Here is a 24,931-nt window from a genome sequence, read left to right on the forward strand (position 1 = left end):
GGGCGGATTCTAACTAAAGTGGCTTGACAGAGTTCTTGTTGGAGGCAGGCCAGGATGGTGCACAGTCTCCTGGGAAATGAGGAGAGTGAGAGATGCCACGAGACCCGACGGGGGCAGGAGGTAGGGAAGTTGTGGTGAGAGTGTAATCATAAACAAGGGTAGGATCTCAATGTAATGACTTAGCAGGATCCCTGCTCCAGTCAGGCAAAACAAAGATGGCCACAAAAATCCACCCAGAGGCCTAGGGTTTAGAGAAGCCTGGCTGAAAATGAGTCAAAGAGAGTCTGATAATGCCTTGCTGGGAGATTCTGTCCACTTCCCCTCAGTCTTTTGGAAGTCAGTCTCTTTAACCATGTGAGCGTTATGATATCTTTATAGGCATCTTACAGAGCCACAGCGGCATGCAAATAACCATACATTCGCTCAAAACGGTTGCAAGTGGTAATGAGGTAGGCCCAAAGCAAATCAGGAAAAGCTTCTTCTGAAATGAGTTTTTCACCCACGCCAGACTTTATAAAGGAGTGTTCATTAGCAGCGCACTGTGATTTCCAGCTCATCACATTGGCCCCAAACTCAATTTCTCAAGTCTAATGAAGCATTACCCATGGGGCCACACTACTACAAAGGAAGCAACTGTTTTGAGTTTCATTTCCTAGAAACCCAGATGTCTCTTTTAATGCACACACATGCCCACATCTATCTTTGCCCCCTAAGGGTGGCATGCTAAGAGGATGGTGAGAAACAAAATTGAATCCATTGGCCACTTACTGTAAGCCAAGCTGCATGCACTCTTTTCTGACTCCAAAGCTGATCTGGGGCTCAGATAAAGAAACTGGGCCTTGAGAGGTTAAAGAGCTTGAGAACATGGTCCCTGCAGGCCAACGCCTGAAACTGGGGCTCTAAGATTGCTCTGTTCTTCCAAGCGAAGCCTGATATGTGCTTTCACCCAGCTGATACTCAACAAATATGGGCTTCCTTATGATATCACTCTATTTAAGAACTAAGGGGAAACTGGTGTGCTTGGCCATGAAAAAAAAATCATAAAACCAATTTTCAAAAGAAGTACGAAAGGTCCAAAAGTACATAGAAAATATCCAGTCCTCGCAATAGTCATGTCATTAGGTTTTAATCCGGAAATTCCACTTCTAGAATATCTAGTTAAGGATGGCCATGTGGGGGGTGAACTATTTGCCAAAACGGTATACGCGACAAGACAAAGGAAACAGCTCAAGTCCCATGAGAGGGAAAGGTTTGTTCATTATGAGATACTTATTAAGTGAAATGTTATAGAATCATCAAATCAAGAGTATTGAATTATTTAAGAAGGCAGAGTGTAATGTTAATTTAAAAGGCAAAGTAGAACTCTGTAAAATCTGTATGTTTACTGATTTTTTTTAGTTTTAGATGTACTGATGTTTTCAATGCACACACTAGACAAGTGCAGGATGTTTAGTAAACACTGGATAATCTATAGTTATGGTTTCTACAAATAAGAGTGTCATATACTCTAATTTCACAAAACAGCCCTGAATTATAATTATTCTAAAGATTCGTTTTATTTGTTATATATTTACGTTAGTGTGTGTGGCTGCGTGAGTCTGTGTGCACTGTGCATGCAGGTACCTGTTGAAGGAAGGACAGGCTGTGGGACCCACTGGAAGTGGAGATGTAGGTAGTGATGAGACATCTGGTGTAGGTGCTGGGAACTGAACTCTGTGGTAAGTGCTTGTAACAGCTGAGCCATGTCTTCAGCTCCCATTATATTTATTTTATAACTGGGCAGTTATAGGTAAAGTGTTACCTGAAAGTAAGAGTTCTTCTATAGCAGACTCAGGATTTGAAACCAAATCTCCCCTCTGACAAAGCCCTGATTATTACTAACATGTTCCTCACTACATGAAATAGATGTAAAGTCAATCAATATTAGAAGGAAAAACACCAAACTGTTTACAGTGTCTAAACAGTTAGTTTTAAAAGTGAAACATTTTACTTTTAACTATAGCTATTGGTTTTCATGGTTAAATAAAGGGACAACAAAGCACTTAATACACTAATTAAATACAATTATTTTAAAAATTGGAAGCTCTTGGTGGAATTAAAAAAACATCATATCATTCCAGATTAATCAGACAGCCTCTTTGCACCCCCAAAATAGATTATTTCTATTTCATAATTTCACAAAAGTTTATGGCTGAGTTTGAATAACTGTGGCCATATCCAAGCTGTCAGTTTTGTAAACCACAAAAACTAAGAATGTCTTTCTATGTTTTTGCAGTTTTTGATGGTTTCATACATGTGATTTTCAGTTCTTGATGGTTTCATACATGTGATTTTCAGTTCTTGATGGTTTCATACATGTGATTTTCAGTTCTTGATGGTTTCATACATGTGCAGACGAATTTTAGTCACTCACCCCTCCAGCGCCCTCTCTCATCTCCCTCCCACTCCGGTGAAACACACCTCCTCAAGTCCCCTTTTTTTCTTGTATATCTTTTTTTCCCCATGTGCAGCCCACTTAGTTAGGGTTGTTCATATGAAAATGGATGAAAGGTTATTTACTAGAGGTGAATGTAGTTCAGTGGAGGAGTACTTGCCTAGCATGCACAAAGGCACTGGGTTCAATCCTCAGTGTTGTTAAACAAATATGTAGATAACTGAAACATATCAAGGGAAATTATTAATACACTATACCTCAAAGTTAAATTTAAATCTCTGTGCTCACAAAATAGTGGTTTTGTTCGTGTCTACAGCTGCTTTTGGACTACAACGATCAACTAGTCAATGAAGGAAATGGTGGCAGAAGTTGTATGACCTACAGAGTCTAAAACGCTCTGTGCAGAAACAGTTTTCCACTCTGTGGTTTATGGAAATCAAGGAGATAATAAAATTGAAGGCTGCCTCCGTTTAATGCCTTGTGGTCTTTGATGACTGTAAAAGATAGTAGTTGCTGAGTGTCTATTTTCTGAAGGCCGTACATCATTTCATTTTCTTAGTTTCAAACCTGAAGCTAAAATGGTAGAGAGTGTATGATTTAAAAGAAAAATGAGTGTGCTTTTTAAAAAAAAGAGGGTTACATCCTTGGACATGAACTTTATTTTTTGTTGTGCAATGGGTGTTTGATAAGCCATGGAATCTACCTTTTTGCAGAGATTAGCCTATGAATAGAAATATTTCAAAATTCAGGAAAAGAAGATATTGGGTCATAAATCTATTATTAGGGGAATGTCTAGCAAGATCTCAGTCTATAAACAGCAACTTCCCTTATTCTCAGCTCCTGGGCCACTCCTAGGGAGATTTGCTTCTTACAAATCTCATTAGCACACCATTTGGTGTCATATCAACTTAGACAAAAGTCCAGGTCAAATTCAAGGGCTTCCAACAATGATTGCCCACTCCTCCTCCTCCTCCCTTACTCCATGTGCCTCTCTTCTCCAGCCAGGTTCCCATCACCTCGGGATCACCCATGCCCATCCGCCACAAGTTCCCCAACGGGGTGTAAAATCCCCAGGGTTCCTTCCACAGCTTCACTGAATTCCCTCACTCCTTCCCTCCCTCTGTCTCTTTCCCTGCTTGCTCCTCCCCTCCCTGCAAGTGAATTACAACATTGCCTTTAGACACAAGCAATTTAAATTTATTCTGCTCTGGGGTTTTGAAAGAAGGTCGCAGAAGTAGTTGAGTTAAGGAAATCCATGCTCTGAAAAGTGACATGCTGTAGCCTAGAGGAGATCCACTGTGCTGGCTTTCTCGGAAGTTGATTGAGTGCGTGGATAAAAAAAGGAGAGGGGAAGAGAGAGAAAGTAAGAGTAAGATGGATGGAAAAAGCGAGGAAGGGAGGGAGGGAGGGAGGGAGGGAGGGAGGGAGGGAGGGAGGGAGGGAGGGAGGAAAAGAGGGAGGGAGGGAGAAGAAGGAGAATTGTGAATCTCAACTTGAATTCCATTCTGTGATATTTTATGAAATCAACCCAATCATCTAATCCATAATAGCTGTGCAAAAATTGTGTGTGTGTGTGTGTTTTAAAGACAAAAATGGGGTTTAATGCATCAACATGTCAGTTTTGTTGAGGTTGGAGTGTCCTTACTGCTCCAAGTTGTCCTTTACAATATACCTCCTCCTATGTTCAGCTCATGGTCTGTTGGACAACTCTCCTCTCTTTCTAAACCTGAGCATCTCATCTCCCAACATCACTCTTAGTTAATTACCTTGCTTCCCATTCCGCTAAGAAAACAAAGTGATTAGAAAAGAACGTTTCTCTATCTCCCCTTTGTGGACCTATCTAGGGCATCCTCAGTCTTAGGTCCTGCACCCTGTACCATTCATAACCTATCCCTGAACCATAGATCACCTCCAAAAGGAAAGGCGTCAAACAAGACAAGTCTATGCTACTTCCTGTCATGGTCAGGGGTTGCCTGGGTTTGGCTGGGTAATCCTCACACTAACTTTTTTCTGCATAGGCAGGCAGACATTGTGCTTTGAACTACCTAGGAGTCTTAACAGCTTCGGGTCCAGAGCAGTGGGGGCTCCTCTCCTTGTGATCTCTGTACTACGCTATCTGTAGTACAGAAAGACTTTTAACTAGACTCCAAAGTGGGGAGAAAGGGGGTAGGGAGAGAAAGAGTGTGGGAAAGAGAGAAACAACTGCTGGCTAGGTCTTTGTTCCTCTTGACAGGAAATCCCTCAAAATGTGTGTGCTGCTCGATACTTTATATTCCTCTAGGAACTTAGAAATCGTTGTACCTTCAAAGTCTCTTGGGTACACAGCCAGTTCTCATCACTTCCAGCACTGTCATCTTGGTCTTTGCTTGACCTCCCTCCTTAACAGCATCTGCACTTGTCTCCATGTTTGCCCATTTGTCCTTCATCCTCTGTTCTCCACACCACTCTAAAAGATTAACATCTGCTTCCAGTCATCTGCAAAACATGTAGTGACTCTGAATCCCACTCACAACACAGACCAGCATCCCAAGGAGGCTGGATATGCCTTGGGCTCCCTCTCTGACTTCATCTTCTATATTCCTTAGACTCCTCCTTTGGCTATTGTGTGACTGCTCCACAATGTCTCCATGCTGGAATGTTTGTAGAAGGTGCTTCTCTCTGTCTTGGATGCTTTTCCTTTTAATATCTATGTAGGAATCTTCTTCCTTTCACAAATATTGATTCAGAGGTTAAATTTTGAGGGTGCCTGTCTAAGCCACCATATTTTTGTGGTCATGTTTCCACCCCCACCTCCCTGATCAGATATATAGACTGAACTTTCTTTCTCTGTAAAACTAACCATCTAACTTCTAAAACAACTTGGAAGAGGTGCATGTTTCTGCGTCTAGAGAACTTCATCTCCAGAAGAGTAAAATTCATTTGTTTAGACCACCATTACACTCCAAGGAGTTGCTTCAAGAAGCTAAGGCATGATGGCTACCAAGAATTTGAGAACGGCCTGCAGTGTACAATGAGTTGCAAAAGCAAGCCTAAGCCGCAGAAACACAAATCGCTCAACTCTACTTCCTCATGGTTCACCATCAAATTGTTCGAAGGGACATGCATCTCCTCCCCATGCCTCAGATTACAGCCACACCTCATGCATGAGCAATGTTTAGAAGATAAAAATAACTATTTGCAAAGCATGAATTTGGGTACAATTTGGTAACGGTTGCTTGCAATTACTAGTCATATATCTACGCTTGTGAATGTTGAGTAGGAAACTCATGGTGGTCTAAAATCAAGAGGGCTTGGGTCTTGTCTTGGATAGGGTTTCTATTGCTGTGATAAAGCAACATGACCAATAAGCAGGGTGGGGAGGAAAGGATTTATTCACCTTATACTCTCAGACTGTTGTCCATCACTGAAGGAAGTCCAGACAGGAACTCAGACAGGGCAGGATTCTAGAGGCTAATGCAGAGTCCATGGAGCGGTACTGCTTACTGGCTTGCTTCCCCTGGCTTGCTCAACCTGCTTCCTTGTAGAACCTAGACCAGCAGCCCAGGGGTGGCACCACGCACAGTGAACTGGGCCCTCCCCCATCATTCACTATTTGAGAAAATGTCTTACAGCTGGATCTCACGGAGACATTTCCTCAATTGAGGCCCCTTCCTCTGTGATGACTCTAACTTGTGTCAAATTGACACACAAACCCAGCCAGTACAGATCTGAATTCAAGCTTGGGTCCTACCACTAAAGCTATGCATCTGTGCTCTTGGTCTCATCACTTTGGCCAATTATCCACCTCTGAATTGATCGCTGCCCACTGCAAGCAGAAGCTTCACTGATCTAGGCTGAGAGCAACACCAGTCTATGAGTAGAAACATGAATATTTGCAAGGCATTTTGGCAACATGACCATTTAGGAAGATAAAAATAGCAACTTCAACACAAGGGAGTGTGGCCTCCGCAGCCATGAGCAGTAGACCATGATTACAGTATCAGGCAGGAAATTACCTCATGTGGAACAAGTCTCGAATCCAACCAAAAAAAAAGAACACTATAACACATCTTCCCAGGAAGGGTGGTTTTGTGGCATGCCCAGTACCGTGTTGGGTAAGATCACTGAGATCTTTTCTCCTACAGCAGCTGGAACCACATATTCTGGCACCGTGAACATATAGGCAGTGCTAACTGGATTTACTGGTTTAAAAAAAAATAGTTACATTAAATCAAGAGGGGACATGCTGCAAGGGATGTGATAGAGTTCAAGGGGAGAACTAGGGATGGATATGATTACTATTTCCTTGCATTCATGTATGAAATTCCCAAGAATAGAAAAAAATTGCAGTTTTACAAACTATGCACCTGAGTAGAGAGGTTGTTGCAATTTGGAAGACCTGTTTGTTCTAGCTTCTGTTTGAAGGGTAGCCAAACAGCAATGCATGCAGGCCTGGCAGCCCTTGTCCCATAACCTCTAATTTTCCCCTCACATGGATTTCCTGAGGCAAAGAGAGCTCTGTGCATAAGATGTAGCCAGCTCTCGCCACACATACATACATACATACATACATACATACATACATATATAAATAAGTATGAAAGAAGGACGGTGGATCAATGGGAGTAGGAGGGGTAAAATAATCAAAATAATTATACAATGCAGAAAATGTCATAATGAAACCCACTATTATGTATCATTAATATATAATTTTTTTTTCTTTAGAGAAACAGATGGGTTTTGGGCAAGCCAGCAGTGGAGGCCTTCGCTTCCTAATTGGGTAGGGATGAAGACCTGACTCATTTCCTCCCCTCCTATGTTGTCTAGCACTGACTCCATTACCAGTAGTGTTTGTTGAGTGAGAACATGATTATAGAGTTCCCTTCTTTAAAAAGTGGAATTTAGTTTATAAATTCATAAAATGCCTAAGGCAGCATTTCTGGGCAGAGAATGAAATTCCTAAGAAATGCTGAGGCCAAGAAGTTTTTCTGTTTTTCCCTTTCAAATCAGACTCATCCAAAACATAAGAATACTTTCTATAGTTTTTTTTCTTTTAATTTCGATGTAGTACTAAGAATTGAACCCAGGACGAGCTCTCTTACAGATCCACATCCACAGTCTTCTGCTCTAGATTTTGTTTTGAGACATGGTCTGGCTAAGTTTGCTAGACTGGACTTGAACTTATGGTTTTCTTACCTCAGCCTCCCAAACAGTGGGATTATAACCCTGCACTACTGGGCCTGGCTTGAATACTTTTTAAATACTTGCAAATTGTTCCTATGAAAAGTCTCCTCCTCTTCTCCCCCAGATAATAGTAAATAAAACCAGTCTGAAACATTAGAGTACCAGGAATAATTTAATTCAAAAGGAAATTAATAAAAATACAAACACAAGTTGTGTTGAGTGGGTTTACCGGAACTACGTGAGGTGACTTGCAGATGATCGATCATAACTGAGTTGGCATCTGAGGTCGCAATTGCCTCGCAGGCCTCTGGGTCTTCCTCAGTAAACCAGGCATATTTATGTGCCTTTTTCAACTTCCGTATGAAGAATTAGTGATGTTATCTAAATGATCTGTCTATTTTACCTGGCACATGCTAAGAATAAAAGGCAGAGCCAGGGGGTGGTGGTGCACGCCTTTAATCCCAGCACTTGGGAGGCAGAGGCAGGCAGATCTCTGTGAGTCTGAGGCCAGCCTGGTCTACAAGAGCTAGTTCCAGGACAGGCTCCAAAGCCACAGAGAAACCCTGTCTCGAAAAACCAAAAAAAAAAAAAAAAAAACCCAAAAAGAATAAAAGGCAACCATTAGAGAGAGTGTGTTCATACGCATACAAATGAGTTGTGGCTGTGCCACATGAATTCTGTATTTTCCATTTTAGCAAATGAGGTGATTTACTGAGAGAATAGAAACACCTGTGCATAGAAAATTGCGTATTTCCACTTCAACCATAATTACCTCACTAATTAAGCATCCAAATTTACCCAGTACATTTGCATGTGTAATTAGCTGTGATTCATTATCAAAGCTAGGCCCATGTCACGGGTACTATGCCATTTTAGAAATGGAATTACTGAAAGATATATGTCTTTCAGCATTCATTGTTCCCCTCCCCAAAGCAAGCAAAAGAAAACAATGTGATTTGTAACAAAGACAGAGACAGAGGGACTTGGCTTTAAATTTGAAAATCACGTTAATTGAAACTGACATGTTTTTGAGACAAATCCCTCCCAGTGTTTTAAAAAAGGTAAATTTCCATGACAATCAAGAAATATTTTCTATTTTTTTAACCTGCTTTCCAAAAGATCTTTTGAATTGGGCGGTCTCAGAAAAGCACACTTTCCCTTTAATTACAAATTTAGAAAGGCTCTGTCCAGACAGTGCGTTTCCGCCCCTCAGCTGCTTGCTCAGAGCCCAGCTTTCACAGTCCAGTTCAGGTTCCTGCTGGCGGGAGTCTCAGGGCAAAGTTTGCAGGCGGCTTGTTTCCAAGTACCAGGCTTGCAATGCAGCCCGCACAGAAAGCTAAGAGAAGTTTCAGAAGCTTTATAATGCTCTAAGGGCCAATTCTGCTTGAGCTCGCTCAATCACTGAGCACAGGACATGTGTACTGGTAGCCTTTGCTTGGCTCTACCTGTTACCAGATGACACAGCTGGAGTCCGTGCTCACTGGACATTCAGCTTCAAAAAGATAGAGCTGGAAGCAGGGATAATGATGGAGTCCTAAAGAAGATCCTCTTCCATGCCCTTCCTGTGACACTTCCGGGCTGCTCTCAACCCCTTCCTTTAGAGGCCCAGCTCCTTGATCTCTCCCTGTACTCTTGATAGAATCTGATCTTCAGTTTGCACAAGATTCATAAATATTCCCTCCTGGAGGCAGAAAGAGTTCAGTCCCCGCCCCTGAGGATGGATAGGCGGTTAGTAGTTAGTGAAGAAAGGGGAGACATTTTCCTTAGTGGTGTAGAGACTGGTAAGTTACCCATGCTCCTGTCAATATTCCCTCACCCATACTCAGGTGAGAAGCCATGATAAAGCACACTGAGTCACCATCCCACACACAGAGAAAAATCTGATATTCGGGGCAAAAGCCTTCCTAGTTCTGATAATAGAATGTGGAGATTCTGTGGGATTTTGAGAATGTTTGAAGCTTTGATTTCCTTAGCAGATCTTTCCCTTGTACTCATCATGTGACTGACTGGCATCATTACAATGGAGTATATGTAAAGACAAAACATAGTTTGGGGATGTAAAGGTGTTTGCTCCCCGCTGATATGGAGAGTATGGGGAGATGGGGATAGTATGAGAAATAGGAGAGCAAGATCTGTGTCTTGGTCGCCTCAGTCCCATCCTGTACACCTGATGACACGTCTGCTTTTTACTCTCTTTCTTGGAAATGAATCCACTCCTTGGAATTGGGAAGTGGACATCGTTTTGAAATCAGCGACACGAATAGATTTCTAGGCTTTGCAAGAGGAGTTGTTTCTTCTTAACCGCTGTGAACTTGGATTGAATGTGCTTAGAGTTAGTGTCATGCTGTGTTGGGAGCAGTGAGCCCCCAGATCCTGAATTTCTTATAATCCCCTGATCTGAGTGCCTATAGCTGCTCTGAGCATAAGACCTTCAGGAGTTCCTGATGGCAGGAGAGTGGTTTCTGGTGGGTTTGGCTGGGGTGTGGCTATCTCTATAGAATCTGCCCCTGAACACAATAAAGAGGGCATTCTTGGGGAATTCAAGGATGACCCGTTTCGCTGTCTCTCTGTCTGTGTGTGTGTTGTGTATTTTAACCTCCAGCTCCCTTGCCCGAAGCTCGCGAACTGGGTGCCAGCGCACAGAGTGCAGACACGGGGGCGCGGTGCGCGGCAATGCTGAATCTAGAGGCCTGCACATTATGACCCGAAGGTTCAGTCTGTTCCATGACCTGTTTTTGTTAACACTGGATCTGGTAATTCTGATCTGTTATATGCTGTCTTTATTTAAATACCTACACAATGAGACTATTGTCAAGTATCTATTTTTGCACTCGTTTCTTTGCGACCAGGTCTCACACTATATCCTAGGCTGACTCAGAATTCACAAAAATATTTGCCTTCATGAAAAATGTTTGCCAACTCCTGGTCTAGACCCATGTCTCACAGAACCTTCTGCAATGATGAAGCTGTCTTGCATCTGTGTCCTGGAGTACAGTAGCCACAAGCCTGATAGGGCTTCAATTACAGTTAATGTGACTATGAAACTGAATTTTGATCAACTTAAAATGAAATAGCCACAAAGTGACTTGTGGCTATCACATTAGAGCAGTTCCAGACCATTTGCAGCCTAAGGACTCCCTGTCCTGTCTTCTTTCTGTGCTTTGTATTTCTCTCTCAAATGGATCATCCATCCTGAGGCTGTGTGAGTCAAGGCAAGACAGCGTTCTTAATCAGATTTTTGCCCTGAACTGGCTTTCATTGTCTGCTAGCAATGCATAATGGAAAGCACTTAAAAACAATGTATGTGAGCAGACATTCATTTCCTCTAAGGCGCTCCTTTCTCTACCTATTATGTCTGTCTTTGTTTGTGGTGAAGTAGTTGGCTTTTTCCACTTGACCATGCTCCAAATTAAAGAAAGTTGTAATCGACTTTGCACTCAGGAGAGCAGAAAGACAAAAATCTCTCGTCACAAAGCTCTATTTCTTTCCAGTCCTGTTGAAGACTGGCCACCTTCTGTCTTAGTTGTTTTGTTTTTTTTCACATGCAAAACTGCTAAACCAGAGGGAGAAAGCCTCCTGCACACTCTGTCCTTGTGACCACTGCCGAACCTTCCCCCTAAGAGTGAACATCGTCTGCACATATCCTGCCTTCCAACACGGCACAGACAGCTGCTCTGTCAAGTGTCCATGCATGGCAACATCACGTGAGCCACTAGTTTTTCAGCCTCCACAGCCTGACCAAGCCAACATTCCACAATCAAGCTCTATCATGCCTTACGACCTATTTCTAAACCCTATAGGTTTTCATGTGTGCAGACAGAATTCAATTACTCTTAACAGAGCAGATACATGAGGTCATGCTACCAAGTTCGGGTCAACAGGATGTTAGAGGAAGGCAGACACTCACTCAACTTCTGAAACTTGTCCTTAAACAATGGAGATCGTTCCCTTTCTTTCCATGTACTTCCACAGGATTTCTCTTAACGTGGACATTGTTGCTGGCAGCCACCTTTGATGGTGCAAATGAGAAATATGTGTTTGTGGTTATAGGACAAGAGAGTGAGTGATCTGGAATATCTAAATCCATTCTTTTGTGACTTCACCGAGAAGAGCTGACATGGTGGCTCTAAATTACTGATTTCCGGGTAATTATGAGAAATTAACACATTGTTATGCAAATTTTGTCACTGTCAGATGGAAAAGTGGGAAAAGATGTCTTCAGACTTTGAGAATAATTAAAGGAATTGACAATATAAAAATATTCCATAGAATAAGAACAACAAGTGTTTAAGCTATCTATAACAGAAGGGCCAGCATCTTGTTTGGAAAAACTAATGGAGTTTTACACTGTATTTTAGATTTGCAAAGTTTTTCCTCACTTCATTACATTTTGAGGTTCTTAAGTGCACAAACAGTGTATTTTCTATTAACTAATCCATAACCAGCAATGGAAGAATTTATGTGAGTCAGTAGATATTATAGTTCAGGCATGAATTGTATATCACAAGTTTATGGGTTGGTCACTAGGTGGTGGTTCTGTGTTGGAAGATAGTATAACCTTAAGGATGTAGAACTTTGCTGGAGAAAGTAGGTCCCCTAGGAGGTGAGCTTTGAGATTTTATAAACACACCCCACTTCTTATCCCCTCTAATTCCTGACTGCAAACACAATATGACTAGTGGCCTCTTTCTCCCACCAACATGGACTGAGATGCACTTACAGCTATGATGAACTGAAATCCACCGTCACTGCAAGCCCTAAGAAATCACCCCCCCCCTTCAGCTGCCACAGTGATTTTTTTTTAAGTAGCTAATAAGGTAGAATCCTAATATTTGCCCATAATTTTTTTCTCACCGAATATGTGGGGCAATCACTACCTACGGAACACTTGAAGTACAGCCTACTCTGTGCCTATTGTGTTGGTTCCGAGGTGTAGGCTCGGTACATGGTGTGCACTACATTGTTCCTGGGTCTGTCTTGTGGGAGGTCTCCTAAGCAAAAGATCTGGCTCAAAGACAGGTAATGTACAGCAAAACCAGGACCAGGAGTCAGTTCTTCTCATTCATAATCCAGGACACCCTCCACAGGTCCATGTAAACTCAGCACAACAGGATGTGAGAGGATGGATTTGAACGGGGCATTTCAGAAGCAGGACTTCTTAATCCTTTTCCATGAGGAAGACTTGGGCAAATAAAAGAGATAGAAGGAAACCTATGTTGAGTGTGGGAGTATACACAGTGAGGAACTCTCTAAGGAGACCCTTGGTTACTCTATATCTATTTTATTAGTATGGGTGTTTTGTCTGCCTGGATGACTATGCACCATGTGTGCAGTGCCCACAGAGTACAGAAGAGGGTCTAAGATAACCTAGCACTGGAGTTACAGATAACTGTGAGCTGTCATGGGGATGCTGAGAATCAAGCCTGGATCCTCTAGTAGAGCAACCATTGAGCCATCTGTCCATCTAACCAGGAAATATGTCTTTTTTTAAAAAAAAAAGTATTTTGTTTACTTTGATATTCATTAATTTCTTCATGTATCCATTGTTTCACTTGTGTATTTAGCAACACAATGGAGCACCAGTTACGTGCAAGAAAATCTCACTGTGTGAAGTGCCACTAAATCTAATACAGAACAAAGACACTCCTCTGTGTCTCAGCTGACTTATCCACAAAATAGAGATGCCATATAGAGTCCCAAATCACTTCCATAGCAATGAGACATAACTGAATCCATGTGAAGGAGAGTATTAACCTAAACTGGAAAGCTACCTATTCTTGTTTAAATCCCACCTAGAGTTGAAAACCCTGTGTGTTGTAGCAGAAACGTTTATGTTTTAAATTAGGAGTTGCTGCCCCCAGGACTTAATAGGTATCATGCAATACCATGTTACTTTCCAAAGTATCAAAAATTCAAAAACCCTTCCTACTCTTAATCTCTTTAAATGAAAGACTGGAGACTTGTGTATATCTCTAGCTGGCACTGTAAAGATCACAACATTTCAGTGCTGCCTAGCCTGTGCTAAGTGTTGCCTAAGTTAACTACTAGTACTATAAGTATCACTATTATGACATGGGAGGGCACACAGATCATTGGTGATCTTCTCTGAAGATATGTCACTTGAGCAGATACCAAAGAAGTTGAAATGACCTGACCACAGGAAGAGGAGAAAGACAATGTCAGGAAAAGGAAAGAGCAGGTGGCCAGAGCGACATGGTGATGAGCTTGGCTTGAATGTGGAACAGAAAGCAGACCAGATGGCTGGTATGCGGTGAAAGGGAAGCGAGGATTCAAGGTCAGAGCAGGCTACTAGACTCGGGCCCTGAGCAATGAAAACAATGAGAACGACTTTGTATTTTATTCAATGGGCAGTTAGCAATCCCTCGAGTTGATCTGCTTCAATGTTGACTGCTCTGATGCTTTTTGATGAAAGAATCCTGGAGAAGAGGGGAAGCAGGAAGAGGCGTTTGGCAGCCAGGGCAGAGTCCACAGGAGCTCAAATGACGAATCGGAAAGGGGAGGTGGCAGTAGAGAAGAGTAGGCAGGTGGTAGAGAGAATTGAGAAATGAAGGTGAAAAGGCTTTCTGATTAAATTTGTGTTGGAGTTTGTAATATGTCGGCACCATGAGGTGCAGTTCACAGTCATTGTCTCTGTGTGTTTTAAGCCCAGCGGCAAGCTAGACCCAACAAATACTGGATTACAGGAGCAATGCTATGCATCCATCCCCAGCTGATCACTCAGTAACATCATCCTTGTAGCCCAAGATAGGCCAGGTGGCAATATTTACAAGATTGAAATTAAAAATGCTTGGATAGAGAGATGGCGCAGTGGTTAAGAGCAATATCTGCTCTTCCAGAGGACCAGGGTGCAGATCACAGCACCCACATGGCAGCTTTCATCTGTCTGTATCTCTGCTTGCAAGGATCCAATAGCATCTCCTGACTTTTATGGGAACTATACTTACTGCAGTGTGGGCATGCATTGCTACACTTACATACGTGGAGTAGACCCACACATAAAATACAAATAATTATTTTTTTAAAAAAGAAACTGAGAATGCTAACAAATCAAGACTTAACAAATGAGGGAGTATTCTTGAAGTGGGGGGAGCTGGTTGTTAAACACCAGTCCACCACTAGTGAAATTCTGACTTCATTTGTCTATGACTTTCCTTAGAGAGCTTTTTCTTTTTAAAAATGTATTTGCTTAAAACAGACCAATACTACTTCCTCTTCCTTTCCTCCTCTAGCCCCTCCCATGCCTGCCCACTCTCAAGTTGATAGCCACTTTTTCTTCAATTATATTTGTTATGTACCTATGTGTATTATAAATATATAAAAATACAACCTGTTGAGTTCATTTTGGTTGTTTTGTGTATGTGGCTTTCAGGCTGACAACTTTGCATTAAACAATCAATAAGGGACTCATCACAGGAAGAGGCTCCTTTTCCTTCTCCCAGTAATCAATAGTCACCTTTAGTTCTTGGCAATTTTCTCTCTTTCATGTTCACAATGCCATTGTTCTGGTCTTTCTGTGCAGCTCTTTCTGGTAAAGACTATTTCACAGCCGACTTTTCAAGTATTCTGACTCTCCGAGTCTTTCCACTCTCTCTCTCCTGCAGCGTTCCCTGAGCCATAGATGCAGGAGCTGTCATGGAAATGTAGCTGTTTGGGTCAGGCTCCCAATTATCTGTTGATCTCTGCATTGTGTCCAGTTTTGATTTTCTGTGATGGGCTCCATTTGCTATGAAGAGAAGCTTCTCTGATGAGGGGTGCTAGCTACAATGATCTGATATTTGAGAGTGTAAGGATAAGATTCAAAATATTGTAAGGGATTGTGCTATCTAGCTATAAGTGGTGGTCACGGATATTTTCTAACAGCCGTGACTTTGCTATCCCTGGGAAGCTGGCTAGGTTTTCAGCACCAGGCATAATTTCCCTCCTGTTGAGTAGTCCATTAGTCCAATTACACAGCCGTTGGTTGCCATTAATATGTGATTGCCACTTATTGCACCTGTATGCATGTCTTGCCAGGCTGGTCATTGTCATGATTCATGGGCAGCTGGGTAGGGATGTTTGATTGCTTCCCTCTCTTGGCAGTCTGCATAGGATTTTCTGGTCCCCATGGAAGCTAGACTGCAAAAAAGAGACTTTAATATCAGATCTAGCTTCAGTCATATTTGTCAGGTGTCCTAAGTCTGTGGTGTCTTCAGCAATAGGGTCCGCCTTCAACCCCTGAAAGGCAACCATGGGCTACATCAATAACCTGTATCCTTTAGGCTACCTTAACCAATATTTTGAAAGGAGGTTTCATGTTTGGGGTACTGGGTTATTGTTTGGTTTGCTTTTTTGCCTATAGATATTGTGGGAACATAGTCAGTCAAAGTGGGATATATATATATATATATATATATATCCACCACAAACACATATACTCATATATAGACATACATTCATATATAGACACATATATAGTTTATAATTTCAAGTAAATATAAAATAATATGATTTATTGAGTCTTTTTCATACAAGTATAATATTTTTTCTCACTCACTTCTTCTGTACTGACTGTTCTCCTTCCGTGGTGGAAGTCCCTTCCCAATTATTCAATTTGTCACTTCATATCACCTGTATCCTGATACTTCCCTCCCACCCAGCCCACCTATGGTACCTTTTTCTGTGGTTATTCCATACGGTATATTCACACCTGAAGATTTGGAGCTAAGAACCTCAGATGGGATACAAAACATGTGGTGTTTGTCTTTCTGTGTCTGGGTTAGCTCACTCAATATAATCTTTTCTAGGTCCACCCACTTGCCTGCAAAGTTCCTGATTTCCCTTTTCTTCGCAGCTGAATAGTATTCCATTGTGTACATGTTCACGTTTTCATTGTCTATTCATGTGCTGAAGGACATTTAGGTTGTTTCCATTTCTGGCTATTGTGAATAAGATAGCAATGAACGAGCCTGAGCAATTGTCTGTGGAGCAGAATGTTGAGTCCTTTGGGCATATGCCAAAGAGTGAAGAAGCTGAGTCATATAGTAGATGAGTTTTTATGTTTTAGAGAATCCTCCATGCTGATTTCCAAAGTTACTGTACCAATTTGCCTGACCAACAACAGCGAATGAGGGGTTCCTCCTTCTCTGCAGCTTTACCAGCATTTGCTGTCAACTGTTTTGTTGATCTTGACTATCCTAACTGGGGCGAGTTAAAATATCAAAGTTAGAAATAGTCAAGAGGCTCACAACAGCCTGAAACAGCTCCATGGAATCCAATGCCTTCTTCTGGCCTCTGTAGGCACCTAAACAGACACTTAATCCACACAGAAGGAAACACAGATTGACTCTCTCTGTCTCTCTCTCTTTTCCTCCCTCCTTACCCCCCTCTGTCATACACACAGAGAAACAGATGCAGATACAGAGAGAAATCTTTAAAAAGTTAATCTATGCAGGCAATATTTTTGTCTATAATAAAAATCCTAAGTTCATATTTTAGAAAAGAAAATCATTTGAAACATTGTACAGTGGGATAATGGTTGAAGGTTGGAAAGCTTGTTGGGTAATGTGGGTTAAAAGAATATGGTCCTAGAGACAACGTTTTGGAATAGTCAGAGCTAATATTGTGTCAGTAAAAATGGGAAAACATGGGTTGGAAAGATAGATGACTTAGCAGTTAACAACACTGGCTGCTCTTCCAGAGGACCCAGGTTTAGTTCCCAGCACCTACACGACAGTTCACAACTGTCTTCATCTCCAGTTTCTGCAGGCATCAGGCACACCCATGGTATACAGACATATATGTAGCCCAAACACACATACACATAAAATAAAAATAAGATAGATACTCTAAAAATGGGAAAGCAAACAGGATGTTGAAAAAGACAATAAATGAGCTCATCCAAACTCACTGTGTGTGTGTGTGTGTGTGTGTGTGTGTGTGTGTGTGTGTGTGTGTGTGTCCATGAGCAGGCACATGCCTGTAAAGGTCAGAGGTCAACATTGTCTTTTTCTATTGCTTTCCACATTATTTATTGAGAGAAGGTCCCTTACTAAATCCCCAACTCACTGATTGGCTGGACTGACTGGCTGACTAGTGAGCTCCAAGCATCAGCCTTTGTCCTGAAGTCAGGCCCCATGGTTGTACGTCAAGCACATTATCAAGGAGTCATTTCCCCAGCCTTCCAATGAATGGTTTTAATTATGGAGAAGAAAGCAGAGGGCCCTGCAAGAGAAGCAGAGGACACAACTTCCCACAAAGTTTAGATATGTAAAGATGAGTAAAAAACAAACCACCTCCACAACAACAACAAAATGCCCTAGGAGATACTTAAGAGATAACTTGTATAGAGATTGTCAACCCTCCTAATGTTGCAACCCTTTAATACAGCTCCTCATGTTGTGGTGGCCCCTCCCCATCATAACATTATTTCATTGCTACTTCATAATTGTACTTTTGCTTCTGTTAGGAATCCTAATGTAAATATCTGATGTATGACCCCTAGATGGGTCACGACCCACAGAATGAGAGTCACTGATCCCGTGTTAGGGAAGAGAAAGATGGAGAAAATTTTGTGGCTTGTTTTCTCCCTATTAGAGGAATTAAGGCATATAAACATTCGGTTTGTTAGATGGTACTAATAATAGATTGTCAGAGGCAGGACAAAATCAATAGTTGAACTAGATGTCTGTTCATAAAGAAGCAGACTGCATCGTCCCATGGACAAGTATTAGAAAATCTGAAAGAGAGTTCAGGAGTAAACTACTAACAAACTCCTGAAACATAAGAGCAAGACCATGCATACTTTAACCCGTTCTGCCTTGGTACCAGTGGATCAGCAGAGCTCTTCACTGACTCTCATTTATCACCAGAAAACCTCCTGTGCTATATTGAAATGCTCACAAGTATTGCCTTTCGAAATGGGTGTCTATATATTCCATTTTGCTTGAGAGGTCCTTAGTTTAGTCTTAGCACAACGATTAACTATGGTCTCCTTCAGTCCTATTAAACATTCCATTCTACCAGTAGTGTGGCTGATGTGAGTATGGCTCACCCAGGCAGTGCCCTGATGATGCTATACACACCTTTCCAAAGTATATAGTAGAATCCATGCCTTCCAGGTACGGTCTCTTTCTTGATCAGCCCAGCCACTATAGGAAGCTGACAGGCCACACTCAGCTGCAGCCTTCCTCCCCTGACATCTCTCTGCTCCTCAGCTTCCTGTAAATGGGCTCTTCCAGACAACAAAGCCCTAAAAGGAGTCTGGCTAATAGGCAGGAAAAGTGGCCAACAGATACATCACAGACTAACTAGAACCGATGCTCTTCCAGAAGCCCCTTATCCGAGAATGTCCTTGAGATGTTTCAAACACCCTCCTCAGAAACATCCTCATTTTACAAAAGAAAAAAAAAACAAGTTTCTCTAATCTAGTATGGTGATGTCAGTGAATCCTGGACCCATTTCCCAATGGTACACCTTCCTCTCTCCCTATTTTCTCACAAAGAACCTTCGAAGGTCCGGCTCCACTTTCTCCAAGCAGGATAACGCTCTCCTTCAAATCCTGATGCATGGTCAGCTCAAAGCAATCCTTTGCCTGAAGGTTTATGTAACTGTTTTTCCCTCAAACTAGGTGTCTCAAACTCGCAATCCTAACAAACCCCAGTGCGCAAGGAAAGCAGGAGAAAGCATCTTGCAGGTGGTTTCTGCAGTGACTTCCAAAAAGAATGCGAGGAGAGACCCTGATTACAAAATGGCAGAAGCACATGTTTAGTAATTGGAAGCCATTACGAAAATCCGTGACTATTGCTGAGCTGTGTCTTAATTTGTAATAGAGAGAGAATGGATTGCTTTTTTCTTTTCATCCTTGGAATATTATGAGACTTGACAATCATGAAACATTTTTGCATATATTCCAAGGAAGGCTTAGCAAGAAAGCATTAGCTATACTAGCGTCTTAGTGCATTGTTGCCCTCAAGTGTATATATATTTCAGCATTCCTTAGCCCCCAAATTTCGTAGTTTGTTGCCTCTCTGTTGTAGCACTCTATGTAACAACAAATAGAATCTTAAAATCTGTTTTGGACAGCAAAGGAGATGGCTCAGTGGGTAAGTATGGTGGTGTGAATGAAATGGCCCCATAGGCTTATGTTGGAACATTTGGTTCCCAGTTAATGGAACTTTTGGGAGCAATTAGGAGGTATGGCTTTGCTGGAGGAGGCGTGGCCTTGTTGAAAGAGGTGTGTCACTGATGGTGGGCTTTGAGGTTTCGAAAGTCCATGCCAGCGCCAGTCTGACTGCTGTTTACATATCACACATGAACACTCTCCGCTACTGCTCCAGTGTCGTGCCTACCTGCCTGCTACCATGCTTCCTGCCATGATGAGCAGACTAACCCTCTGAAATTATAAATAGGAACCTGACTAAATGCTTCCTTTGATAAGCTGTCTTGCTCATGGAGTTTCACAGCAATAGAGCAGTAACTAAAACGGTAAGGCTACTTGCCAACAAGCCTGAAGACCTAAGTTTGATCTGCAAAACCCACAAGGTGGAAGGAGAGAACAGACTCTCACAAGTCCTCTGACCTCCACAACCTTGCCATGGTGTGTGCACATCCGCACGCATATGCACATATTCACACTCACACAAGATAAATAGATAAATGAAAAAATGCTTTAAGATATTGTGTTAGAGAGCTGAGATTCTACAAGCGAAACATAAAACCAATTTATTAAAAACTTTAGTGTTGGAAAAGGACAGTCATAGGGCCAGAGGTGCTGTTTACACTACAACAGAAGAGATCTATGCTATTTATTTTTATAATTTGCCAAAAGAGAGGAAGCAAATGGGACGTTTGAATTGTTTCTCGGTATATTTTATAACAATAATTTATTCTTTCTTTTATTTTCAGGTATTTCCAGTAAGGACACTAAAGAGACAAATCTTTATCTTTTTAAATATGACCTTAGTTTCTAGAGTCCTTGGGTCTCGATGGTTTCCTAAAACTCTACCTTGTGATGTCAATCAAGATAGTACAATGACCTATGTGACTGTGGACTGCACAGACAAGCATTTGACAGAAATCCCTGAGGGCATTCCCACTAACACCACCAACCTCACCCTTACCATCAACCACATACCAAGCATTTCTCCAGACTCCTTCCGTAAGCTGACCCATCTGGAAGAAATCGATTTCAGATGCAACTGTGTACCTATTCTACTGGGGTCCAAAGTCAATGTGTGTACCAAAAGGCTTCAGATTAGACCTAGAAGCTTTAGTGGACTCTCTGACTTAAAAGCCCTTTATCTGGATGGAAACCAACTTCTAGAGATACCTCAGGATCTCCCATCCAGCTTACAGCTTCTGAGCCTCGAGGCCAACAATATCTTCTCCATCACAAAGGAGAATCTAACAGAACTGGCCAACATTGAAGAACTCTATCTGGGTCAAAACTGTTATTATCGCAATCCTTGCAATGTTTCTTATTATATCGAAAAGGATGCTTTCCTTGTTATGAAAAATTTAAAAGTTCTCTCGCTGAAAGATAACAATGTCACAGCTGTCCCCACCACTTTGCCATCTAATTTAATAAAACTCTATCTTTATAACAACATCATTACAAAGATTCAAGAAGACGATTTTAATAATCTCAACCAATTGCAAATTCTTGACCTAAGTGGAAATTGCCCTCGCTGTTACAATGTCCCATATATGTGTACACCATGTGAAAATAATTCCCCCTTGCAGATCCATGACAATGCTTTCAGTTCATTGACAGAATTAAAAGTTTTACGTCTCCACAGTAACTCTCTTCAGCATGTGCCTCAAGCATGGTTTAAAAACATGAGAAACCTCCAAGAACTAGACCTCTCCCAAAACTACTTGGCCAAAGAAATTGAGGAGGCCAAATTTTTGATGTTTCTCCCCAACCTTGTCCAGTTGGATCTGTCTTTCAATTATGAGCTGCAGGTCTACCATGCATCTATAACTTTACCACAGTCACTCTCATTGCTGAGAAACTTAAAAACTCTGCATATAAAAGGCTATGTCTTTAAAGAGCTGAAAAACTCTAGCCTTTCTGTATTGCACAATGTTTCCAGTCTCGAAGTTCTTGACCTTGGCACTAACTTCATAAAAATTGCTGACCTCAACATATTCAAACAGTTTAAAAACCTCAAACTCATAGACCTTTCGATGAATAAAATATCCCCTTCTGAAGAGCCAAGGGAAGTTGGCTCCTGTCCTAATGCCAGAACTTCTGTAGACCGCCATGGGCCCCAGGTCCTTGAGACCTTGCATTATTTCCGGTATGATGAATATGCACGGAGCTGCAGGAACAAAACCAAAGAGTTGCCTACTTACTTACCTTCTAATGAAGACTGCCACACATATGAACATACCTTAGACCTAAGTAGAAATAATATATTTTTTATCAAGCCCTCTGATTTTCAGCATCTTTCATTCCTTACATGCCTCAACTTGTCAGGAAACACCATTGGCCAAACTCTTAATGGCAGTGAATTCCAGCCCTTAAGAGAGCTGCGATACCTAGACTTCTCCAACAACCGACTTGATTTACTCTACTCCACAGCCTTTGAGGAGCTCCACAAGCTGGTAGTTCTGGATTTAAGTAGCAACAGTCACTACTTTCAAGCAGAAGGAATTACTCACATGCTGAACTTCACCAAGAAACTACGGTCTCTGAAGAAACTCATGATGAATGACAATGACATCTCTACCTCTGCCAGCAGGACCATGGAAAGCGACTCTCTTGAAATTCTGGAATTTAGAGGCAACCATTTGGATGTTCTATGGAGAGACGGTGATAACAGATACTTGGGCTTCTTCAAGAATCTGTTGAAATTGGAGGAATTAGATATCTCCAGGAATTCGCTGAGTTCCTTGCCTAATGGGGTGTTTGAGGGAATGCCACCAAATCTAAAGACCCTCTCCATGGCAGAAAATGGTATCAAGCATTTCCCTTGGGAAAAACTCCAGCTACTGAAACATCTAAAAAATTTGGACCTCAGCCACAACCTGCTGACAACTGTCCCTAAGAGGTTAGCCGACTGTTCCCAAAATCTCACGAAGCTGATTCTTAAGCAAAATCATATCAAGCATTTGACAAATTACTTTCTAGAAGATGCTTTTCAGTTGCGTTATCTAGACCTCAGTTTAAATAAGATTCAGGTCATTCAGAAGACTAGCTTCCCAGAAAATGTCCTCAATAAACTGAATATGTTGCTCTTACATCGCAATCACTTTCTGTGCAACTGTGATGCTGTGTGGTTTGTCTGGTGGGTTAATCATACAGAAGTTACTATTCCTCACCTGGCCACTGAAGTGACCTGTGCCGGACCAGGAGCACACAAAGGTCAGAGTGTCATATCCTTGGATCTGTATACGTGTGAGTTAGATCTCACGAACCTGATTCTGTTCTCAGTTTCCATTGCTTCAGTCCTCTTTTTGATGGTAGTCATGACAACAAGTCATCTCTTTTTCTGGGATATGTGGTACATTTACTATTTCTGGAAAGCCAAGATAAAGGGCTACCAGCGTCTGCAATCAATGGAGTCTTGCTATGATGCTTTTATTGTGTATGACACTAAAAATTCAGCTGTGACGGAGTGGGTTTTGCAGGAGCTGGTGGCTAAACTGGAAGACCCAAGAGAGAAACATTTTAATTTGTGTCTAGAGGAAAGGGACTGGCTACCAGGACAGCCAGTTCTAGAAAATCTTTCCCAGAGCATACAACTCAGCAGAAAGACAGTGTTTGTGATGACCCAGAAATACGCAAAGACTGAGAGTTTTAAGGTAGCCTTTTATCTGTCCCATCAGAGGCTCATAGATGAAAAAGTAGATGTGATTATCTTGATTTTCTTGGAGAAGCCTCTGCAGAAGTCTAAGTTTCTTCAGCTCCGGAAGAGACTCTGTGGGAGTTCTGTCCTGGAGTGGCCTTCAAATCCACAGGCTCACCCATACTTTTGGCAGTGTCTGAAAAATGCTCTGACCACAGACAATCATGTAGCTTATAGTCGGGTGTTCAAGGAAACAGTCTAGCTCTTTGCAGAATGTGGTCATATGTGGCAAGAGGCCTGGTTGCCTGAATTTTTCATAAAGGTTTCAATAAAAGAATGTCTGAAAAATTTTCTAACAGCTGCCATTGCTCAGATCAGTGGGAAATAATCAATACACGGCACAGAAATCAGAAAAAGGACATTGGCAGGCTCGCTGCTTTCTTCTTTCTTTGTGGCACCATTCGTATTCAAATATCTTCCCCAGCTCATCTAGAAAATATTTTGGGGAAAAGAGTGCCTAGGAAGAAACGTAGGCTCTGATGTGTCTGCATGCCATTGAGAAGAAGCATAGGCTCTGATGTGTCTGCATGCCATTGAGAAGAATCTCACATCTGCTCTTAAAAAATACCAGTATTTTCAGTAGTCCATAAAAAGTGGTCAAGCTCTGTCTCTCTGACTAAACTGTACCAAAGTTCAATGAAATAAAAGCAGAGAGAACTTCTCAACCAATTGTGTCACCACCATGTGGCATCCCCTGCAGCACACACCAAATGCTGGCACTGGACAGTTGGGAGCTATTCAGTGCCTCCTACTCATTTCCCTAGGGTCCATTGATGGGCTCTGTGGGGAAATAGAGGAACATTTGTGCCATCCATGGACATGGTCAATTTATAACTGGAAAAAAATAATATCCCCTCAGGCAAAATTATATTCTTTTCATTTGATGACAATTATCTGCTGAAATACATTATATGTGCATGGCAAATACTGTTTCCAAAGTAAAACGCTTTTTAAAGATATCTGTGGTAATTAATGTTATTTTGTGAACTAGTGCCGATATTTGTAAGTATCTGTAACCGTGGTGCATCAATATTAGCTGGTTTCCATGATAAACCCAAATGGGGGATTGAAAGAATATGTATTTTTGAATTATCAGGGATGACAAATTAGATGGATCTCAATTGTATAACTTGATTTCTGTTTTTAATGGAGAGGGAAAATCATAGAGGTTAAATAAGCTTAGCAGTAGGAAATCATCAGGGGAGTGTGTGTGTGTGTGTGTGTGTGTGTGTGTGTGTGTGTGAACTCAGGCATCCTTCTTAGGAATGATATCCAGTCCTTTTAAGACAGGTTTCTCCTATTGACCTTGAACTCAACAACTAAGCTGGCCTGGCTGAACAGGGATCTGCCTGTCTCAGCCTCAGAGCTTAGTGTGTCTGGCACTAAACTTGGCATTTTTACATAGGTGCTCACGCTTGCAATGCAAGTGCCTTACTGACTGGAGCCATGCCTCCAGCCTGAAAACATCACTTTTATTTTCGAC

At 41.7% G+C, this 24,931-nt stretch overlaps 1 protein-coding gene across 1 annotated transcript; it reads left to right on the plus strand.

Moving 5' to 3' along the window:
• The first annotated feature begins 19,686 nt into the window (after positions 1 to 19,686).
• LOC121444439 (toll-like receptor 7) lies at positions 19,687 to 24,385 on the plus strand. Its single transcript, XM_041646249.1, has 2 exons — positions 19,687 to 19,698; positions 20,501 to 24,385. Exons 1-2 carry the CDS (start codon positions 19,687 to 19,689, stop codon positions 23,648 to 23,650), a joined length of 3,162 nt encoding a protein of 1,053 aa, XP_041502183.1. The 3' UTR covers positions 23,651 to 24,385.
• The last annotated feature ends 546 nt before the right edge of the window (positions 24,386 to 24,931 follow it).

Source organism: Microtus oregoni, unplaced genomic scaffold (assembly GCF_018167655.1).
Source record: "Microtus oregoni isolate MIOR12 unplaced genomic scaffold, Mior012 000124F_ref0000388, whole genome shotgun sequence".
NCBI lineage: Eukaryota > Metazoa > Chordata > Mammalia > Rodentia > Cricetidae > Microtus > Microtus oregoni.